The sequence below is a fragment of the Haliaeetus leucocephalus genome, unplaced genomic scaffold, assembly GCF_000737465.1.
Source record: "Haliaeetus leucocephalus isolate CR32 unplaced genomic scaffold, Haliaeetus_leucocephalus-4.0 Scaffold556, whole genome shotgun sequence".
NCBI lineage: Eukaryota > Metazoa > Chordata > Aves > Accipitriformes > Accipitridae > Haliaeetus > Haliaeetus leucocephalus.
The window spans coordinates 3,123,942-3,147,627 of record NW_010972992.1 but is presented as its reverse complement, the minus strand read 5'-3'; the positions used below and the strand labels follow the sequence as shown (position 1 = coordinate 3,147,627).

At 37.3% G+C, this 23,686-nt stretch overlaps 3 protein-coding genes and 1 pseudogene across 3 annotated transcripts in view; all 4 read left to right on the top strand.

Moving 5' to 3' along the window:
- Window positions 1–520: 520 nt before the first annotated feature.
- Window positions 521–3,651, top strand: LOC104838012 (annotated as a pseudogene).
- Window positions 3,652–10,054: 6,403 nt separating this feature from the next.
- On the top strand, window positions 10,055–15,319 carry LOC104837874 (arylacetamide deacetylase-like 4). Its single transcript, XM_010577294.1, has 4 exons — window positions 10,055–10,237; window positions 10,621–10,837; window positions 14,142–14,205; window positions 14,545–15,319. Exons 1-4 carry the CDS (start codon window positions 10,055–10,057, stop codon window positions 15,317–15,319), a joined length of 1,239 nt encoding a protein of 412 aa, XP_010575596.1.
- Window positions 15,320–17,619: 2,300 nt separating this feature from the next.
- Window positions 17,620–22,096, top strand: LOC104837873 (arylacetamide deacetylase-like 4). Its single transcript, XM_010577293.1, has 4 exons — window positions 17,620–17,796; window positions 19,957–20,173; window positions 20,581–20,644; window positions 21,412–22,096. Exons 1-4 carry the CDS (start codon window positions 17,620–17,622, stop codon window positions 22,094–22,096), a joined length of 1,143 nt encoding a protein of 380 aa, XP_010575595.1.
- A 432-nt stretch (window positions 22,097–22,528) lies between these two features.
- The window catches only part of LOC104838011 (arylacetamide deacetylase-like 4), a 5,678-nt gene continuing 4,520 nt past the window's right edge, over window positions 22,529–23,686 (top strand). The window contains exons 1-2 of the mRNA XM_010577518.1: window positions 22,529–22,539; window positions 23,287–23,626. Coding sequence (XP_010575820.1) covers window positions 22,529–22,539; window positions 23,287–23,626 — 351 coding nt within the window. The remainder of the gene's footprint in view (window positions 22,540–23,286; window positions 23,627–23,686) is intronic.

Genomic DNA, 23,686 nt, shown 5'->3' with positions numbered 1-23,686 from the left:
GTGTTTAAGTAAGAATCACTAAGCTGTGAGAGGATCAAGCTAAGGTTCAAAGCTATTCTTGTTCAGGAGGCCAGCTGTGGTAGATGCTACAGAGTTTTTTTTCTGCAAGTTAAAAAGTAGTTTCAGCTGGGAAACTAAAGTATTAGCCACATTTCTTCATCCAAAGTTAAAGTTTAAAATGCTGTAACTACTCTCTCCTTATTTTGTTCAGGCACATGGCTACTTAAACACCTGACAAGTTGAAGTATTTGACACCTTCTCTTATCTACTATTAATAGTTTGATTTTTTTCCTACTGATAAAAACTAAGCCAGAATTTCACCACTGAATAATGAAATAATTTGAAAACCACCATGCTCTCATCTAACATTTCTAATATAATCTAGAAATTACCACCAAAGCTAACCCTATATTCTGCTAGATAGTACTATTTTTGCCAGAGATGTACAATGGTATTAATGAGCCAAGTTACTGTGCTTCTGTGAAAGCAACTCTCAGGCAGGCCTTGCTTTTGGGGAAGCATGGACACAAGGCAGCTATGGAAGGTAAGTTCATCCATTCCTGTCAAATCTACTGCTCTTCGAATTTCAAATTTTGGTAAGTATTACATTACAATGAAGATGTATCCAAATCATCATCATAACTGGCCACTTCATCATAAGAACCATCAGGAGACAAAGTCTGAATTGACCATGGAATTTTAAATTTTTCATGATCAATCTCCACGTAAGATGGAAATTTGCACTAATTTGTCATTTCTTTCCCTTTATTAACGGACAAAACTTTTGGGAAAAGTAGGTATCACCTCAGAGGTCTATTTCCTCAGGACTGTAATGGATGGAATACCACCATTAAAAGATAAATGTTTTTTATCAAAGACTTAAGGTTTGAAAGGTTAAAGTAAGAACTTACCAGCCAAAAATATCAACCACTGGCCAAAGAAGAGGAATCCTTTATTTTCACGGAGGAGTTGGACAGTTTGGAAGCATTTGTAAGTAATATAAATAATATGAGCTATAGCTACAAATACTATGTAGTTTCTGATCTGATACAGTATTTCTTAAATGACAAGAAGAGTTAGTAGGTTAAGCATTATAAATAACAAAATTAATTTCAGGAGAGCAGAATAATTTTATTTACAGGCAGTAGGCATATTGTCTTTATACAGGTCGTGTATCTAGAACTTTTACTCTCTGATCATCTATTATAACTGTTTTCTTCCCTCTTCTCCTTGATGCTTACGAGAAAAGTTGAAAATCTCATCAGAATTTTATTTCTTATTTTAAAAAGAACCCAATTTGTGTTCGCATGCGTGTGCAAGCTTCTGTGTATGTGTATATACTGCTGTGTGTCTTTACAGTGGCAAAACAAGGAAAAAAATACATTTGGGCATTTGAAATGGAAAGGCATAAGAGATTAGATGGTGGCTCATGCACAAGAAAAATTCTTGTGCTAGATTTAGCAGGGGTTTTTTGTGTTTGTTTATATTTTAAAATAACTTCTCATCTTCAATACCACTTTAGAAGTGGCAGCAGTGGTGCTTTCTATTAACTAACTTTTCAAAGGGGAGACTGAAACAATGCATTGGTGTAAGTTCCAGGTTTCTTACTGCCAAGAAGATTGCCACAGATGTAATGAAATTTTGAGCAATGTCCAGATTAGGCCATGCCACAATAAGAGAATTACAGTGTAGCATTAATCACAGAATAGAGACAAGAATTTCAGAATATTTTCATTCAACTTATTTTTAAAGCACATTACAATTCCATTGAAATATTTTGTTTTACAAGGGCCTATGAAAGAACATGCCGCTATTTCGCTAGAAAAAGCAATTCAGTGGTTGTGTCTGTTGGGTAAGCGGAGTCAATCCGTCAATCCAGACACACAATATGAGAGCCATTTGTGCCTCCTTCTAGGTTTGTAAGTCTTTAATGTGTAGTCACCGCAAGCCAAGTTCCTTGTAAAGTGCATGCAGTACTTACATTTAATGATCACATGTGTTTCACCAGCACTCATTACTCTTAGGAAGAATTAGTCAACTAATCCCTACTTGCTTATTTCCAAATAAAAACCATTATAATAATTTTATAGTTTGTAGCCACCACTAAGAGGTGAGAATGTTTTTGTTTCCTAAAGCCATATCCAAGCCAACTTAGGTTGAAAGCCAACACTGTGTTTGAAGTCTAACTATTTCTGTTAAAAGCGCAGTTGCCCAGACTACTAAATACTTATTTTACTAGTAGTTCTGAAGAACTAGGGGGGGGGTATCCACATTTAACTTGCAATCAACCTGAGATGAACATTCACAATATTTTTCTGATGAACTGTAATGCATTTTTAAAAGAACCAGTTTCTAAAAGGTCAGGAAAAGAGTTGATGTCTCTGCAATTGATTAAAATTGCACTAATTACTATTTACATGCTAAAATACTTGAAGAACCATTAACTCTTATTGATTCTGTTTATAAAGAATTCAGCTTATACAAAGCCACTGAAAACCTTCATATTTTCATTATAAATTTTCTGTGCTCGTATTCTCTAACAATTTGTTGGGAAATGTTCACTTCAGTTTCTAACTAGAATTGCTGATAACTGATTCATACATATCTGCCTTGCCACCTAGTTCTACCATAACTCAGCATGTGCCTTCAGTCACCTAAAAGATAGCTAGAGGTATTTTGCAATGATAGAATAGTGTACTGACTCCCCCAAACATTAACAATAGTAGAAAATAATACATAAAAAGCAATAATTATTATCAAGTCTATTGCTGTAATTATAATCTCAGAATATTTTCCTATCTCAGAAAGAAACATATGAATGAAAAGACAACGGGACCATTCACCGTTTAACATAGATATGACTATGTTAAAACACTTTCACTACTATTCAGGTATCGCTTAGCTCCTGAGCATCCATATCCAACCCAGTTTACAGATTGTCTAACTGCCATCATACACTTTATGAGGACTGCACAAGATTATGGAGTAGACCCTTCTCGCATTATCATCTGTGGAGATAGTAGTGAAGGTACACTCACTGCTGCTGTTGCCCAAGCACTGGTGAACAGAAGAGATCTAAAGCTGAGAGCACAAATCCTAATATATCCTTTTCTCTAGTGTGTGGACTTTAATTTGCTTTCTTATCAGCAGAATGAGAGAGTCCCCATTTTGTTAAAGGAATGAACCCTTGCTCTTGGTTTGAAGTAACTTAATAAAGACTTGTCAATCATGGAAGCAATATCTAAAGGTTGTCATATTCCAGAAGATTTGCAACTGAAGTATCAGAAATGGGTGAGTCCTGACTACATCCCTCATGAGTTTAGGAGGCTACAAACCAAGTACAACACATCCATTCTCAAAAGAAGTCTATACACTGATCAAGCCTATGCTTTACACTGTTTTTGCACCACTGCTAGCTGAAGACTGTTATTGCTTGACTTCCTGAGGCTTTAATTTTGACATGTGAATTTGATATACTTAGAGATGATGGGCTGCTGTACAAGAAACAATTAGAGGATCATGGTGCAAAAGTGACCTGGTGCCATCTGCAAGATGGATTCCATGGAACAGTATTTTTAGCTCTTTGTCATAGCATTCCAATCTGGAAATAAAGGCCTGGAAAACATAGTAGATTTTCTAAGATTGATGTAAATTCCATTTCTTGCTTTCCTTTCCTGATTCCTATCCCTCCTTCCTTGCAAAGATTTTTTAAAAACACCCTCAACTTTCCTTTTCTTAAATCATCCTCTTAAATTTCTGCATTGCATGTCTTCTTTTTACCCAATAAATTGATTTGGTGATGGCTTTTACTTCATTTTCTCTTATGACAGGCAAAATCAGGTGAACATACCTTTCTTTCCTCTACCACCTCTTCAGAGTTTTCTCCTGTACCCATAAAAGATCTGGTCCCCATGGCAACTGTTTTGCAATGCAGTTTGGCTTAATAAAGCTCTGGTAATATTAATACACAAACTGCGATTTGAAGACTACTTGGGGCAGGTGATAGGGCATGAATCTACAGGTTAAAGTGTATAATAAGCATGATCAATGATTTATCAAAGCCTATATCTGCTAGAAGCTGAATTTGAGGCAAGCTTAAAGAGAATTGAAAACAGCAGAAAAGATTTGAGCATAGACATGAAAGAAGTAGAAGGAAAGGAAAAGAGGTCAGGAAAAGGGTTAGGCTGGAACTACAGATATTATAAAAAGTACTGGTTAAGGAATACAATATCTATTAAAAAAATAATGCATATAAATTTTATACAGATAAAGATATACAGGAATACACACTAATATCAGTTACTTTACAAAGAGCTTGTATTAACTGTAGGCCTGCACTGTCTGAAGCAGGAAGCACTTTCCCATGGAGGAACAATGTAAAGTGGCAGTATATCACAAATAAAAGGATTCAGGAACATACCAGAACACTCTCAGGACCTGAAAACTAGTGAAATGCTGGAAAGTTCAGTACAGCTGGGATGTCTTGACACTATTTGAACAGCTTTGTGTTACAAGAAGATGTTAAATTAAGAAAGGGAAAGCAAATTGTTGTGCATCATTCTGATCACCAGATGTCAGTACACAACTGATTTTTCAATGCCAGCAGAATAACCTGGCAAATTTCATTGTGCTCTGGGCACAGAATATGACTACCCGAAAGACATTACAAAAGGTCAATCTGTGTCCTAGACTTAAATATTTTTACTGAACCTGTTGTTATGCCTTCATATACTAAGGCTGTATGTTTAATAACAGAGCATGTTTTAAGTCATAACAATTTTCAAGTTAGATTACCTGTTCTAAACTAATCAAGTTACAGTGGTTTATTACAGAAGTCTACAACTTCAATTATCTTCTGCTTTGCCATCTTTACATTACCTCTTTGTACCACTGTAGTTAAAAGTCAATATACAACAGCAAGTAATTTGAAAAATAAGCAGGCAATTAGAAAACATTCCACATTTATTAACTCTATTATTTATAAATAATATTATTTATTTAAAAGCATTTAACATTATTCTCTCTCTGACACACATTCTCTGTACTGCTCCTGAAATAAATAGGCATAATCCTGCAAACTATGGCTGTTTTTATTCCTGTCAATCGTCTTTCTCTGATTACCCATTACCTCAATGATTCATTGTGTTTGCTGACTCTCTCGTGATAGTGAAGAAACTGCTAACCTAAATATTTAGAGTAACGAGTCTCAGACAAATCTGGCTACAGCAAATTAAGGCCAGTTCAGTTTTTATATTTCTGTTCAGGCCACTTACAACTTAATAAGAATACATTTTAGTGTGGTGACCTGTCATGAAATCCCAGGTGGATGTTCCAGAGCAGTTTATTTGGACTCCATTTGTGTGGAGCAGAGTTCATCCATTCTGAGGAACAGAACCGAGACACATATATTCAAGAACTCGTCCATGTTTCAAAATGCTACATAACAAAAACCTTCTGTCAAGTCACCATTTCAAAAATATATCTGCTCTGAATTGTACAGCACAAGATCTGAATTTCCATCACTGAATGCTAATATATAATATTTCTCACCATTTTTATTTGATTTTTTTTTTATATATACAGTACAGCTTTTTACTGCAGAACTTGTTAGCAGGTGTTTAACCCAGGAGTCTTTTGGAAGGTTTCAACTTGAAAGAATAACTTAGAGGAAGAAAGGTTAAAATAAAGATTTACGGCAGACTAAATGAAAGATGGCTTTCAGTCATGAGTAAGAGCAAAACGCATAGGGAGTAGCTACTAATTTGGGTGGGGAGATGGAGATAACAAAAAGGGAGGACACCGAAAGGTAGGTAGGAGGCAGGCTTAATGAAGAAGGACATAGATCAAGCAAATACATAGCACCTTTAAAAAACAGTATCATAGAGCGTGTACCAAGCTGTAATTTCTTAAAGCTTCTTATTGTCACTGTAAAGGGCATACTAAATCCATCTCGCAGATTGGAAGACTAAGGCTTACAGGTATGAAGAGCTCTGAGATGCTTTCAGTCATTTGTTTACATAAATACAAGAAAAGAAATGTGAAATGGAGGACAGTAAGTTTCTTACATACTCTACTTGGCAAAACTGAAGTTAGTTAAATTGCACTACAGAGCCTAAGTGTCCTACTAAATTACCTGGAGGGGAAAAAAAAAAAAAAAAAAGGCACGCCAGGCAAATTATATTTACCAGTGTTTCATTTTGAAATGTACATTAAAAAAAAAAAAAAAGGAACGTATCAGAAGCTATTATTTCTGCTTTTAATTCTTCTTTGGAATACATTATTTTTTCCTGTTTTCTTAGCTTTGGGCCCTCCAGTTAATTATTAAGCCTGGCTGTACTTGATGGAATCGACACCTCAGTCATTATAGCTGGCTACTTTACCATGCTTTAGTTAATCCTTGTAGTATTTCCTGTATTACACATAGTAGCTCCACAATAGTCAACTAACTACAGGCTACTTGTAGGCTGTGTTTCCTAACACAGCCTACAATCAGAAGTTAAATGTTTTGCAATATTTTAGAGGAAGACATTACAAGAAAAACAGTAACACCTGACATTAGCATAACATTAGCACCAACTACCCCTGACACTTCTGCCTTTATTAGTGTTTGGTTTGAAAGCTGCCTGCCTCTCATGCTGATGAACAACTGATGTGAAGTTGATGAGTTTTATGCATTCTCAACCTACAAAGAGGTCTGTGATTCCACATCTACATAAACCTTACAAAACCCAATAGGTTAAGCTGGGGGAAAAACAGCAAAGAGCGTATTTCTTTGAATAGGTATTGTTATAATACTTCGCCTTCCCACCATTACTATGACCATTAGAAATACGCTGAAAAATTAAGAAAAGAACGACTTTTAGGGGTGACTAACTTCTTGCATAAAAAGAGGCCCACTGATGAGAAAATGGGAAGAATTTACTGAATTATTGCCAATTCTGTGATCGCCAACTGGTATATTAAACATGTCAGTCTCCAGCAACACTAAATTCAACAAATAAAGTATCAATCTTGTGAGCAATGAGTAGCTGACTTATAAGAATAAAGAACTGTATGCATATCCATAACGCACATTACAATGCCAAACTCCAAGCTGTTAATTTTCTCCAGTTTAGTGGAATCTCTTGAATCTTCCTCAGCTAATGCAAGGCTGTTCTCATCTACGTATAGGTAAAGACTTTGTGGAAGGTGGGGTTTTGCAATGAGCTTGCTGAAAGAATAAAGGAACGGATGTAGCAAAGCACATCAGTAAACGCCTACAGTTTAAGGAGCTACTACTAGTAGCTTTTTATCCTAGATGGATTATCTATCTACTGCCAGAAAGAGAAGAAGCCTTTTTGTTTGCAAAGATGTTAGGTGCTCACCTCATGGAGTGGATTGAAAGGGAATAAAATATTTTTTTGATCATTTAACACCTCAAAAACAATTGGGGAAAAAAAACACCAAAAACCCCACTGACTGTTAGAAACGTGAGAGACTGACAGTGATCACAGATATTTCTACCCATACATCTACAGGTATAGAAATGGCTGACCAGACTGGAAATATTTGAAGCATCTCTGAACAAGCATCAGGAGAAAAGGGACATGCAGCAGCAGGATTGAGTCACATGAGCATTTTGGAATATAAAGCACCAAATATCATGAAATACTTGTGAATATGAGCATCCCCAGAGGGACAAAGTAGCTCTAAGACCATGGGATTTGCTTGATTCTGGAAAAACATGGAAACTGTGGTAACAGGACAGGGAGGAAGGACTGAGGTGCTGCCACAGCATACAGTTAGAATATGCTCTGACCATACTCAGACTATGCTCTAAGAGTAAAATATTAAGAGATTAAGAGTAAAATATTAAGGTATTATTCTGAAACATTACTTAACCAACATTTCTTTAACAACAGAAGGGCTATAATGCATAACTGAAACATTTTTATTCAGACTGTCACGACTGTAACAACAGATTCTACTGAAGACAACTGCCAGGGCATAACATCAAAAAGCAAACAAACAAAAACCCCAAACTGTCCCTTTTAAAATTTATTTTAAAATAAAAGACAGTAAAGAAATATTCCTTCCACTCTTATCAGATCCATCAATGTTTCAAAACAGAGATGGCATCTGTGAGGTGTTTTGTTTTTTATTAAAGGTGTTTAATTGTTGACTCACCGAATACTGTGAAGAAAAGACTCCTGCCAATACAGTGTCAGCAACAGCTTATACAGCTACAGAAGATGTAGATGTCCTCTTCGATATGAAGCTTTCATAATCTGAACTGATCTATTCCAAATATCATGGATTTAATTAAATTGTTAGTGGTTGCTCTTAAAAGTTTCGTTTACTGCCACTCCACTAATAAGTGCCTTTATGAGTTTACTATTCTTGATTACAGGTTCTTCTGAAAGCACAGAATTTTCCTCCTCTGAGGATTCAAACATAAGAAATTGTCAAGAATGCTGAAATACAATATTCAAAGCTGATCTCCATGTGGTAATTTATTTCAGGATATTTTGATTGATGGCACAGACATCAGAAATAAGCTCTTAGTAAGAACTGTGTTGTTCTGCTGCTTTTCTGGGAATATATGGCAAAACAAATACTCAAAAAAAACCCCACAGCCTGTGCTATTATATCACACTACATAGAAACTATTTACAGAACTAATAACCAAAAACATCAATAGGATGACCCTGCTGTGTTGCAGAAAAAGCCCTATGGATAAACGCTGATAAGCTTAGGAGAGAATAAGCATTGACCATGGGTATCTGGGTTTGGCTTCAACACTCTACAGTCTGACATTTGTAATTAACTATATTGCTAAATTTGTGCTCCATGTAAAGGAAAGGCACCCCCAAATCAGCCAACATCAGCAAAGAAAAAGCCCTTACTATGAACAGCTGATGATTTGCCTATTTCACAAACGTATGTTGCTTTATCCCACATATTCTTATCTCCACAAGCTAAAATTGTGCAAATCAGCTGTCATGATTGCTTTGCTTTAAACTGTACTAATGAAGCTAAGGACCAATTCAGTTTTCAGGCTGGAATTTCACTTTAAAAGCCAGGACAGGGAAAAAGTTTGGGAACTGTAACTTTAAAATTGTGTGGAAAATGAAATTCCGGTAAGAAGAACACAAACCAGAAAAATTACTTCACCAAACAACTGCCACCAACTTTAATCATCTCTCACTAATATACATGTATTCATAATGCCTCTATATTGAACTACAAACAAGAATTACAATGAATATAAAATTCTGAGAGTTTAATTAGTGAAAATCTTTTACCAGAAACAATAGTGGCTTAAATCTACAAACACATCACCACGTATCTGCACAGACCTTAATGTACGTTAAGACTTGCACTGTCTAGTACTGATCTTACTTGTACTCTTACTCCAGTGTGAAGAACAATATCTATGCATAAAACATCTTGCGCGGCTAACATAACGTAGACATACATCACATAAACAGGGTAAATCTCTCTGCTTGAGCATATCGCCAGGTTATACACTGAGCAAACGTACTCTTATTTAAACCAAAATTAAGGCATGAATGTGTCTGTGCGCTCCACTATGAAACAAAGTTTATTAAAAAAATGAGGATTTGAGTATTTTTCTTCTCAGAGTATACACCTTGATGACAACTACAAGTAGCCTCACATCACTAAAATTAAATGCTACAACAGGAATGTCCATCCATAATGAATCCACAACAAACCAAACACAGACAATCTTCAAATAAGGGCCCCTCTGAATAATCATTTCTCATTGTTAGTGAAGAACTCATGATATAAATCAATTCCATATACTTTGAATTCCACCTTTTGTAAAGGGTAAAAACTTCCCCCTCCCCTTTTTTTTAGTTTAAGGAAGTGTTGCCAATAGTATCATTAGCAAAAGAAGGGTGGAGAAAATTAGGGTATTGCAACATTAATAAACTTTTATTTCTGCTTATGAACCGAGTCCTTAGTCTCCTGTGAAGACACCGCAGAAACACCTAAAAACAAGGCTTAAGACAGCATAGGTTTTTTTAGCATTCACTTCTATTGAAGTGAAATGGCATCTGTTTATACAACTTTAGCAATAATAGGCATGGTTTTCATTTTGCCTGTTATAATACCAGCACTGTTTTTGGGGGCGTTATTTTATGATTTTTTAAATTCAGAATTGCCACCTGGAATTGACCAACCTCTAAAGCTTCGTTTTTTCCATTCATTGTTGATTACAACCATGATCTCGGTAAGTTAACTTTCTTAAAACTGGGGATTTCACTTTTATTTTGGTAGGATATTTGTGAGCTGGAAGATAACGGCTTAAGAAAAAAAAGGAAAGAAGAAGGAGCAATTCACCCCCCTGAAGCCTGTAAGCATTGTTATATGAACCAAAGCATGTTAAATTAACTCATAAAACTGATATGACTAATCTGAAAAGCTTATTTAGATTTTTCAGTGCATCTGTCAAACTGCAGCCACTTTACATTGGAAAACTGTTTCACATAAAAATTAAAAAAAATAACTATATGTATACTGTATCTATTGAACTGCATGTACATATAATAATGCTATCTATTCAGAAGCAAGCCTACATTACTCCTCTTCTTCCGAATTCTTTCTTTTCAACAGGGAAAGATTTTGGAGAAGCTAGGGATCTGCAGTGATTTAAGCTTATTGCGAGTTGTGCTAGATGGAATACCACCACGGAGAGATTCAAAACTTCTTATCAAAGATCTCAAAGTAGATGAGGTACCCTTGAGGATTTATCAGCCTAAACAGCCACCTACTGGCAAAAGAAGAGGAATACTATATTTTCATGGAGGCGCTGGCACATTTGGGAGCATTAGTAAGAAATCAGCAAGTTTTATTTTTAAAACCAAATCCAAACCTTTATATTTTTACCTTCAGACATGTGTCAGTCAATATCTCACCTGTCCTTCCTAATGACAATAGTCTTTGCAATCACAATACTAACTGCAAAGCACCTTGTGGAATTAATAGTCTAGTGCACAGTTAAGGGTAATCACATTTCGACTTCCTCTGGGCTACAGGCAAAGTTGATGAAAGCAGCTTTTAGCAGATCTGAGGCTTCTAAATCCAGAACTGTGATCCAGAAACCCCTCAATCAGCTGTCAGCTAACAGCAGAGGGACTCTGCTCCTCCTCCTTTTGAAGCTGTTCTGAGAAAGATTCAGTTTGCTGGGGCAGAGAAAGAGAGACCATTAAAACAAAACATATGCTTAGGTCACTGTGAGGAAAGTTAGCTCACAGGATGTTCCTGTACCTTAACTAATAGCTAGGTGACAATAAGATATAGCAACAGGCCTGGAGCAAGGGCTGGAATCCACGTCTCTTTCCTCCTTCTCCTCATTACTCCATCTTTTCTGGAAATGTACCTTAAAATCCTTTTAGGCTGATATGGAATTCAGCCTAGATCTACTTTCTGGAACAATTACAGTATCATCAAAATGGCAAAGCTGTTGCTAAAAAGAATACACTCTGGCTTCACTCTTTGGAACAATGCTTTGGTTACTTCTCAAGGAGAAATTTTTAGGTTTGGATCTCAACTGGACTAAAATGTTTCCTGTAAGTTTGGATAGGGCCTCAAAGTACAGAATTTAAGATATACTGTACTCAGCACTCAACTTCTGTGTAGAAACACTACAAAAGCATTCTCAGCTTGCAGTCCATGCATCAAAGGAAGTCTAAAAGATATAACATGGTCCAAGAAAGAATTTAAAGAATACATTAAAAAAAATCCATAAATATACTCCCATTCATGCAAACAAGGAATCAAAATGGAGGGGGGAAAAAAAATGGAAAAAAATTAAAATAGAGCCAATTTGGGGGAGTTTGATTCTTGCAGTAACACTGCACAGAATACTTTATTTCTTTTTCAGAAAGGGAGATGATCCTTTGATTGTCTGGGTAGCTGCTGGCTCAGCCTCCTAACTGTTCTGGATCTCTTTCTGAGCAACCAAGTCTATGGGTGCTTTGTCTGGAAACCAAGGCACCTAACCTGGAAATCTAGATTTCATTCCAGGGGTCAGACAGGGAAGTTTGTGGGTTTTGAATCCTTTACTGTTTCAAAAGGTAAGTCTCCACTAGCACTATCTTAGGCAGACTTCAGTTTATCTGCACATGAGTTTGAGAGTCTACCTAGCTTCGTTTAGCTTCACAGAGAAACAATAATGCAACTTCTAGTAACTTAGGTTCCATTCTGCACTGTGGCAGAAATAATCTCCTTTTACTGCAGAGCATGTTAGTCTGGGTGGAGTGTTAGGCTGACACTAGCTGTGATGCTTCTAGTTCTAGAGCTAGTTTGGGTGGCAGTGAGGACTCAAGAGATAAGCCTCTATGATCTAAGCAAAAGGTGAATTCCCTTCGCTGGAAGAAAAAATCCACACCACGAAGTTGCATATTTGTAGTTGTTCACAATTGCTACTGTACAACTGGGACACTGAAGGAGCTTTATCACATGTCATGGCTTAATATAATACCCATACTTAGACACTGACTGTAGTAAGTGAGCTTTCATTTGCATTCCAATTGATACTTGGTAACAGGAAATCAAGTAACATAATTAGAAGTTCTTAAAAGGACTTGTAAGGACTAGTAAACCCGAAGTCTGCAACTAGCAAATTAGCAGAAGCTATACTGAAGAACAGAATCAGTGGACAGATAAATACGACTTACTCTGTAAAATCCATATAAATGGAAGTCATGCTTCACAAATCAATGTAAGCTTTTTAAATGAGTCAGCAAATACATGAATAAAAGAGACTGAGTTGATAAAACCTACTTTGATTTCCAAGAGAGTCTTCATAAAGAGGCTACACACCCATGACACAAGAGGGAAAGTCTTTCATTTGGATAAAAACTGATTAAAAGACAGAAAAAAGATGGGTTGTGGGAGGTTCCTGTGAGATTCCCATAAAGAGATCTGTGCTGGGAGCACTGCTAATCAATATATACAAAAAGAGAAAAGATGGTGAAAGCTGATATGATACTAAGTCCTTCGAGGTAGCAAAAGGATGGCTCAAAAAGTGCAGAATGTCTTTATGATAGCAAAGGATTAGACAATAAAATGACAGGTGAAATGGTGTGTAGAGAAGTCGAACAGATGAACAGAGCTCCTAACTTTTATAAATAAAAGAGTGGACTCTAAGCAGACTACTCCCTTGCAGGAAGATCTTGGGATTATGGTAGAAAATTGCCTGAAAATGTTGACTTAGCGCACAGTAGCAGTCAAAAAGCAAATAAAATGCTAGGAATTATTATTCGGAAAGGACAAAACAGGAAACATCTTTATGCCGCTGTACTAAATCCACGGTGCATCTAAATATAATATACTGCTTATAGTTCTAGTTCCCATACCTCTAAAAGGATATGGCAGTACCGGAAAGACTCAGAAAGAGGCTGCACAGGCGAGAAAAGTGCTTCTGTACAGAGAATAAGTGAATGGACTATGACTCTTCAGGCTGGGAAAGACAGATAAAGACAGATACACTAAATGTCTACAAAATCATGAGCAGCAGGAGAAGTTAAACAGGGAATGATTATCCACCATTTCTTATAGTACAAGAGTTAATGTCACCAAATGGAAGTCGTGAATGCCAGGTACAAAATGAGCAAATAGAAATGGTTCTTTACACCTTTGTAAGAAAACTATGGAATTCTTCACTGCACAAAGTTGTCAATGTTAAAATCATGGGTTCGAGAAGTGGTTCAAATAATTCAGGGAAGAAACATTAATCAAGGGCATTAAATATAAAGACACAGTTTCTATCTCAAAGGAGCACCCTGAGCCTCAACTTCTTGTATGCTTCTTATTACTATATGCTTGTCCTCAGCTTATGCTTCTCCTTCAACTTCTTTTGTTGACCACCAGCTGAGATGTGATACCTGCCTAGACAGAATTCTATTTTTTCCTAGTATTACCATTCTTACATGCTTATATTATGCCCTAACAGCCACTGATCAATAACCAGAAAATATGTTAACATGTAAAGACCGCATTGCATAGCAGAAGTTACTTACTGGTCTCATGTTGCAGTGCCTTCCACAGAGCATATGTTCAAGGATCTATATTTTCATTTCAAAAGGATATTCGATTTTGAAAACATCATTTTTTATAAACTTTCTCTTTAGGAGCCTTTGAAAGAATATGCCGCTATATTGCCAAAAAATGCAACTCAGTGGTTGTGTCTGTTGGGTAAGTGCTACTTTTACATAGAAGTATTTATGGTAATACAGTTCACAGTTGAAACATTTCTGAGAAATATGCTGAAAATATTTACTATTTTAGATTGTGCTCCCTATTTTTTGCTTTAGCCTTTCATTTAATTTAGAAATATGCTTATAGGCAAGGTATTCTAAATTAGCTGTAACACCATTAATTTGTCGTTCCAATCTACACTAGTTAAACCCAAATATAATCTTGAAAATTCAGAAAAAAAGGCCTACATAACTACCATACCACTCAATAATGAACAATGCAAATTAAATTTTTACAATTACTTTGACAATAACCACAATATCTTTGACATTTCAGTTATCGTTTGTCTCCTGAACACCCATACCCAGGGCAATATTTCGATTGTCTCAATGCCACCTTATACTTTATGAGGAATTTAGAAGAGTATCATGTGGATCCTGCTCTCATCATCATTAGCGGTGACAGTTGTGGAGCTAATTTTGCTACGGTTATTTGCCAAATACTGCTGAATAAAAGAGATCTCCCAAAAGTACGTGCCCAGGTCTTACTTTATCCAGGACTACAGGGGCTAGATTTTCATTTGCCTTCCTATCAGCAGAATGCTTCAGTCCCCCTATTGTTTCGGAAGCTAGTTATCTACTTCTGTTTTCGTTATCTTAATAAAGAACCATCAGTTTTGGAAGATGTCCTACGAAATTGCCATGTTCCTGAGAGTATGAAACGTAAGTATAAAAAATGGATAAGTGCTGACATTATTCCTGACAAATTTAAGATTAGAGGCTACGTACCACAGAAATCTACTTCATATAAACCTGAAGTCCATGAAGCAGTCAAAGAACTTTTAGCAATAACATTTTCCCCACTTTTAGCTGAAGACGCCATTATTTGCCAGCTCCCTGAATCCTACATTGTGACCTGTGAGTTTGATGTGCTTAGGGATGATGGACTGTTATACAAGAAGCGATTAGAGGACAATGGTGTTCAAGTAACCTGGTATCATTCTGAGAGTGGTTTCCATGGAATTTTAGCCTTTTTTGGCTATGGGATTTTTTCCTTTTCATCTGGAAAAAAGATAATGGATAGTACTGTGAATTATATAAATAGTTTATAAAAGTATTTTTTCAGAACAAAGATGCAAGTCTTACATTATCCTTGACGAATTTATACTTGGCAAAGAATGTAGACACTTTTGATTTATGTTTTGGATTTTGACTGCATTTTATACTTTCTAATTTCTGCTTCTGCAGTGACTCTCAAACAAATGTTAAGATTATTTAAAGCACCACCATTCTAGAAAACATTATTATAAAAACACACCAATAAGACTGAGATGCAGAAGTGAGGCACCTAGCATATACTGTTTTACTTCAACTCTAGCAATTCTAGCATCCTTGCATGGCTGGCACACATTCAAGGCAAGCTGCAAGAACATCTCTTCCTGAAGATCCTTCGACTGCCCAGAAGTGCTGAAGACAACTGGGGTCTACTTTGGCCCTTTGAGAGACAGGAGATGTTTAGGGTATCAGATGGAGAACCCAATGACTCAGGTTCTGTGAAGTTTTATGTCATATAGTGAAATTGCAGCTATGCATTTTAATTTCTAGGGTTAGCTTGCACAAAGACTACACTTTTCGTGAAAAAGTGTAATCAAAAGAAAGGCTTCTGTCTGAAGCAGAAGTTCTGAACTGGAACTAGTATGGGTTTGATTTTGTTTGGAATCTGAGAAATGATGTTTCATTTTGGAACTTGATTCTTAAACTGGAATCCCTTAACTTTAATGAGTGTGTACATATTAGGGAAGTACAGAGGTGAGACTTCTTTTCCTTTTTGTACTTTTTGTTTTTCTTTCAAGATTGCCTTATGCTCAAAACTACCTGTTATGCTGTGTTTGTTGAAAAAGTTCTGAAGGTCACAGATGTAAGAAGGTAGAAAAGAATATTATATTATGTTATGTTATATTATATTATATATCATCACTGTAATGCTGTGGCAATTTTGTGATGCTTTCAAAAAAAAATAAAACCTAGCACTTCAAATACTTCTGTTACAAGAGCAAGTTACATTTGCTAAACACATACTCACTGATAAACCTAAACGAACACCTCATGGTGAAAGGAACAATGCAGCACTGGCAGACAGAGACCACAATCTTGCTAATTCTACCTAGTCAAATCTGTAATGTGCACAGTAATTAATTTATCAGACAACTGGACTATCCAAGACTATTGTATATGATCACATAACTGCAGAAAAATAATACAAACTATAAGTCCAGAAACACCATTGGGTGGGCTATTTTTTTTTTTAATCTGGACTTTTATTGTTTTTAAACAAAATATTTCCTTCTACTTCAGAATATTTTACAACAACCATCTGCCCTATTAAAAACACTCAACTTCTTACTGGAAAAAATTAAGACATTTCATTTTTTATAAAGTTTTCTAACTAAAATGACATAGTACTTTCTCCTGATCACTTCCAATTTAACTAAAAAAACCCCCAAAACTATAACATGGCTGCTTATGAAGTTAGATTTTTACATCTTTCACTTCCCTGGGAATCTGCAATTTCAACAATGTTCTGATATCCTAGTTGTTTGAAGAGTCGCAGACTCAGATTCACAATTAATACCTCAAGCATCATTTTAAACTACAGCATCTCTACATTAGCACAATCCCATTCTACAGCAAGAACAAGATGAAGCAGTTTGATTTGAAACTCTTTAATTGCTGATTACCTTAAGTCCTTTTATGCTGTATCTGTTGTGCACTGAGAGTTACTGAAGTTTACCTGATAGGAGGTAACCTGATCATGAATCTAAACTCAGCCTCCTGTGTTTTTTAACCATGTTCTTCTTTTAGAAGAAACCACAAATGCTACAAAAACTGAGATTGAGGTAATGACATAATTTTATAGGTGCACCTTTCCAGAAAACATTGGTGACAATCCATTTGGCCCTTTAGAGTGATAATCATCATATGCAGGCTCCTACCTCTGCATAACACTATAGAAACTCTGCTTCAGAATAGTGGTTTATAGTGTCACAAACGCAAAGCACACAAATGCCCTGTGTCCATTTTCCACTTCTAATTAATTTAATATTAATGCAGTTTATTCATAACACTCTTCTCCCAGCTAAGGACTGCTTTCTTGCAAAAATTCTGAAATTATGCTGGCATATGTCTTTTAACAAATTCAGGACTTTGACCAACTTGCCTTTTGTGAAATAAAGGGAGCGGGGGCGGGGGGGGAGAAAGCGGGAAAGATACCTACTAAAGTATTTGTAAAAGGGAGGAGAAAGATTTTTACTAGAGCAACCTTATGACAAACAAAGAATCAGGAAGTAACAAGCCAAAGATATCCAGGAAAGTCAAATCAAAGACATTTCAGATCACTTTGCTGCTCAGCAAAATGGCAGTTGTATACACACTGCTGGTGTTATTCTTAGCAGTTTTTGTTGCTGGACTTATATTGTTGGTCATGGGGGCAATTAATTTTGATTTCTCCAACTCAGAAATTCCTCCTGGAGTGAATCAGCCTGTAAAGCTCCGAATCATTCATATAATTTTAATAAGCAGAGCTGTGGTGGTAAGTTAACCTGGTGTGATTTCTGGGGGGAAGAACGGTGAACCTGTAGATTTTAAACTTAATGCAATGCTAGAACCCTGCTTGGAATTAATTTTCAGAGAGAAGAGCAGGGCATTGCTATCATGCTGCATGTTGTATTTAGAAGCTCAGTTTTGCTAAGTAAACCTTTACCAGATTTTTTTACACTACACTGCATTATTACAGTCCTGCCTAGCTCTTACATTAGGCAGTATGCAAACACTGCCTAACACAAACATTTGAAAGTCTGACTGTGCTTCTACAATGAATGGTACTAACCTAGCAATAATTTGATTAAGAATGCTTATACATGTTGGATCATTTTTATTTCCATTCTAGGTTCAGAATATATCAGATGTCTTTGGGCCATGCTTTCAAGTTTTTCTGGGACTTGGGTTTGAGGAGTTATGTATTTATTTTGAAGATAAAATTAGAAACTGAACATTTCAGAATTGGTTTTGGGAAGGGGGAGTTTTTGTCACACAAGTGACAAAATTAGGTAACATTGCCCAAGAGGAGCTGAAGGAATTCCATCTCCCCTGATGGAAGTCCTGCAGCAACTAAGCAGGCTTGTCTGATGGGAATGAGGGGCTCTGGGCAGCCCAACTTCTGCAGGCGAACTGGCCTGTAAAAGAGTGGGAAGCTACCCAATCCACAAGAGTTGAAGCTCTTACCAGCACTCAACTTCTGGTGATCTCTGCTGACAAAGGATCTCACTGAATCAGGAGTATTTCCATGTAATGATAGATGTATAGATGCTGTGATGATAGAAGGTGTTCGAAATACATGAGATAGCAGAAGTTGTGCATATATTTAAAAAATGACTTAAATACTTCCAAGAGGGACAAACTATTTAAAAAAAAAAAAAAAAAAAAAATCTGTCAGAAATATTCTAGATTATAGTGGACCATAGTAAAGAATTCTAGAAATATATTCTCATGCTTTGGCTGCACACAAGTTGTAGTTAGAAAGAGACTACTTCGCTTAAGCAGCTGGAAAAGCCAGTTCTCTTTTTATCACCTATACACTGCCCATTAGTACCATAAACCAGAATTCTATGCTGCAATGTAAACGCAGGATGAAAGAAACCAAGCAAGTTGAATGTAAAGGTGAGAATATTATTTGTAGTTGTTCCATTTCTGCTTGGAAAACAGCAAATACAAAAGAATAAATAATTTTATCATGTTTGTATACAATCAGAGACACTAAGACTAGTTTCTATAATGAATTAAAATCAGTATGTTGCAAAATGTATTCGTTTCTTCAGCCTCAAAATCACACATGGAGAACATTATAAATAGCCGGAGTCATTGAAGAGAAGGTCTTTCACAGGTAAACATACTGAGAGTCATAACAGTGTATTGACAATCCATATGAATGTGGCAGTCTAATAAAAAATATTCATAACAAAATATTGAATATTAAGAGCTTGATCCAAACCTTCATAAGGACTGAACTACTGGTTTGGCATGACTAAATAATATATTTCAAAGCAGAGGTTATGCTTTTTAAAAATTTTTACGAAGTTATGTTGGACCAGTAGCTCTGATTTGTATTCTTTTCATCTTCTGGTGGCTAGCATGAATATCACTATGGCATACAGAAAGAATAGAAATTTAGGCCTACTAAGTATATGAGGATCTTCTTGCCAGTGCATTGCAGACATCAGTGAAGACTTCCAAGATGAATCAAAAAGCAATTATCAAATATATTCTCAACTTAGTCAACTCTACTTCAGGAAAGTGTCCATATAATGAAAATCAGCACCAGAACTACCATCTTTCACTATGTTTTCACACCTTCTCAAGGGCAAGGACAGAATAACCAGTGAAAACCAAACTCATTTTCAGTGTTAGCTAAAGGATCTGCTGAAAAAGCAAAGGGATATATTTCACCAGCCTTTGTTAATGCTGCATTGTTTTGGGATTATGTTCTTCAGTGAACACTGCTGTTCATGTGACCTGTCATGATGCTACTGTTATTTGTTCAGTTGTACTATACCTGTACAACTACTCAAATATTTTATGATCACCCTAAAATATACGACTTAGACATCACGAGGATACTGCCCATACAGTTCCTTTACTTTGGAAAATACTAAATCTCTTGAGCAAACTCCCTATTCTCTTTGCCTTTGAACAGGGAAAGATTTTGGAAAATATTGGCATCTGCAGTCAGGTTAGCTTTGTCCGGTACATGCAAGGTAGAAAGACTCTAGGAGTGGACCCGAAGCTCTTCATCAAGGACCTGTGGTTTGAGAAAGTGCCTGTAAGGATTTATCAGCCTAAGGTTCCATCTGCCAGCCAAAGGAGAGGAGTTATGTTTTTCCATGGAGGAGGATGGGTTTTTGGAAGTCTTGGTAAGATACCTAATGGAAAAAATATTACAATTTAGGTAAAGAAGTATCTACTTCATAAGGGGTAAAGTTGATTGTCGCTTGATCTGTAGCAGTTATAAAGTTTGAGTATAACCACAGATGCACTCTGCTAAGTCTTGCTGTCAGAAGAAAGCATCTGCTGTGCATTATGTGATTTTTCTTATAGACAATGATAATGAGATATGAGGGGAAAAAACACAGTAAGCAAATACTGAAACAGGAAAATGAGGGGGTACAAAAGATCTGAGGACTTATGTAGTAAGGGGCAGAGAAAAGTAGAGAGTATGTTCTTCTTGCAATTCTTTAACTTACGCAATACAAAACATTAGTACTCTGTCAAAAAACCAAACCAAACCAAACCCAAACCTCACCAAATATGTTTCTTTCAGAGACCCATGAAAAGCTATGCCGCTCTATTGCCAGAGAAAGTGAATCAGTGGTTGTATCTGTTGGGTGAGTCTTTCCTCATGCTGTTTTCTAGAGATCATTTCCTCTAATGTAAATACCATGTTATAGCTTGCCTGATCATAGCCACAACCATTCTCAGAGAAACGTTTCTGTGGAACTTGTCAAGCATGTGATTTACAAATTCACTCTGCTCCTGTTTGGAGCAACTGAAGACTGACTCAGGATAAGTTTTCACTGTCTGACTACATCACAAAAAATGCTTTGAGATATCTAGCTGGAAAATGAAGTTTTGAATCAATGTTTTCAAATTCCAAACTCAAAATTGAGAGTAAACAGATAGTAAGCCATATATTCTACTTAATCCTTATTCAAGGAAACTCTGCTTGATGCTTACAGAAGCATGAATGACAAGCTAATATCATCAATATACAGACATAATGATTTGAATTATGAGGATATAGTTGCACTGTAACAATGACATAAAACAGAAGTCTTGTCATTTGTATCTAACCCACAGAAAGCTGAGGCATAAAACAACTAAATGACTGTCAATAAAACTTAGACATAGTTGGCAGCTGAGTACTCCTCTGCTGTTAAAGACCTGAGAAACATCCTAAACAGACGATATCCTAACAAGTTAATCTGCACCACCTGGTCCAACTAGCCACAGTTTATTTATGATCAACTTGTGGAGAACAGGAAAATTCTGAGGTAATCAGGGTATTGCTGGTGGCACGAACCAGTATTTTCAGCAATACTTTTAAAACTAATATTTCCTTCTCGTACTTTTGTTGTCTCCTTTTGTGTATTAGGTATCGTTTAGCTCCTGAACACAAATACCCTGCTGCGTATGAAGACTGTCTTAATGCCACCATACACTTTATGAAGAATGTCGAGCACTATGGTGTGGATCCTGCCCGTATAATTATCTGTGGGGACAGCGCTGGGGGCAATCTAGCAGCTGCTGTTAGCCAGACCCTTGCTGGTAGATCAGACCTCCCCAAACTACGGGCTCAGATCTTGATCTACCCAGGCCTTCAGGCACTGGACTTCAATTTACCATCCTATCAGCAGAATCGGGGAGTCCCTCTCTTATTCCGAGAACGTGCCGCTTTCTACATGTTACAGTACCTAAATGGGAATGCATCAAATCTGGAAGAGGTCTTGGAGGGTTCCCATATTCCTATAGATATTAAATTAAATTATAGGAACTGGGTGAGTCCAGATAACATCCCCGAAAAATTTAAGGTCAGAGGCTACAAACCACATGTGCTTCTTGACTGTACAACCGAAGTTCATGAGACAGTGAAAAGATTCTGTGAGCCCAACCTGTGTCCGCTGTTAGCCGGAGATGCTCTTATTCAGCAGCTGCCTGAGACTTTCATGTTGACTTGTGAGTATGATGTGCTGAGGGATGACGGCTTGCTTTACAAGAAGAGACTGGAGGACAACGGTGTTCGAGTGACCTGGTACCACCTTGAGGATGGATTATTATAAGCCTATATGATTATTGCAGTTTCTCATTTCCAGCTGGTAAAAGGGGATTGGACAGCATTGTTAAATTCATAAAAGGTCTGTAAAAACAACTTTCCCTCTTTATGCTTCTCCCACTAATGTCTCTGTTTAGGCTTCCAAACCTCAGGTAGTACTTGTCAGAAAAATTTGATACCCTTTGATGTGTAACATACCAATTTTGATATTAATGAACTTCAAGTACTGTCTGAACACTGGTCCTCATGAGACTATTGACAGTTCAGTCTTCACATTTTAAATATTTTCCACATGCTGTGTTTCAATCTGTTTTCTTTCAAATCAGCATCTGATTGATTCCTTGTATTTAATTAGCGGCTGATTTACTTCTCTGTAAATAATGTCTGTGGAATGATTTGGATTAAATAGCTCCTGTGAATTACAGTCAGGATCTTTGTGATGTCCATTTGGTAAGTTCCAAAGCATGACGTCGTTTAGCTAAAAACTACCAGTTAGGTACATAGTGAGCTGGAGGGAAGAGTCAGAGGAAAGCTCTGGAAAAACAGGCAGAGATCAAGGTCTCGGTGAGGAGATTTGACATACACTCAGTGGGCATGGCAGAACCACATCCGCAAGAGCAGTAATACAAGGCCCAAGTTAATTGGGGACACCTTGCTGAAGGCAAGTAAGGGCTGCCCTGATTTTGAAATAACTGTAGCTCTACAACTTCCTTTTTAATTTTGGGATGTCTCCATTATGCCCACTGAAGCTCAAGGTGAGAGATACTGGTTGAGAGGGAACACTTCTATCAGGTTTTAGAAAGACAGTGAGGGTCAGTGAACAGTGCTTTTGATCTATGTATACTGGAAGGTTTAGCTTAAAGAGAGAGAAAATATGAACCAAAATGTTTTCATGTTCTTTCAGAGACTGGTTCCCCAGTATTATTTTTTTTAGAATTTGTGCTGTGATGCTTCTCCATGTTTTGAGTTTTCTTTACAGAGCAAGGCAGTGTATTCCTTGACATGATGCTTCATTATACCCTGCTGATGAAAGCAAGGAAAAACAGTAGTGAGCCTACTCAAAGCAGTAAGACTGAGGAAATGAAAATCCTAAGGAGAAAAAAAAAAAAATCCCACTACAGGAAATCAGAAATTTTTCCAGAAACAAACGCTGTCTTCCGCTAAGATTTCACAGTGCAAATGCTGCCCTCCCTTTAGCTTCCTGCAGGCTGCCGTTAGACAAAGAATCCCGAACCTTAAGGACAAACGACCTGCTCCCGGCGACCTGCAGGTGAATCCCTCAGGAAGGCAGGTGCCCTGCAGCCCGCTGCAGGTCGCCCGGCTCTCTGGAAACGGCTGTACGGCGCCGCAGCCCGAACGCCAGGCTCTCTCCGAGCGCCTGCCCCGAGCGCCCCGAGGCTGCCCGCGCAGGTCACGCACTGCCTCCTTGAACCGAGATTACACCGCGCCTCAAGCCGGCAGCGCGGCCTCCCCCCCGGTGCTCGCTGGCCGCCCGCACCATGACCTCGGCGGCGGCTTTGCAGAGCTGTCACAAACGGCCCGTGACGCCGCCGGCCCGGGCCGCGGTCGCGGCGCCGAGGGGGGTTGGCGGGCGGGC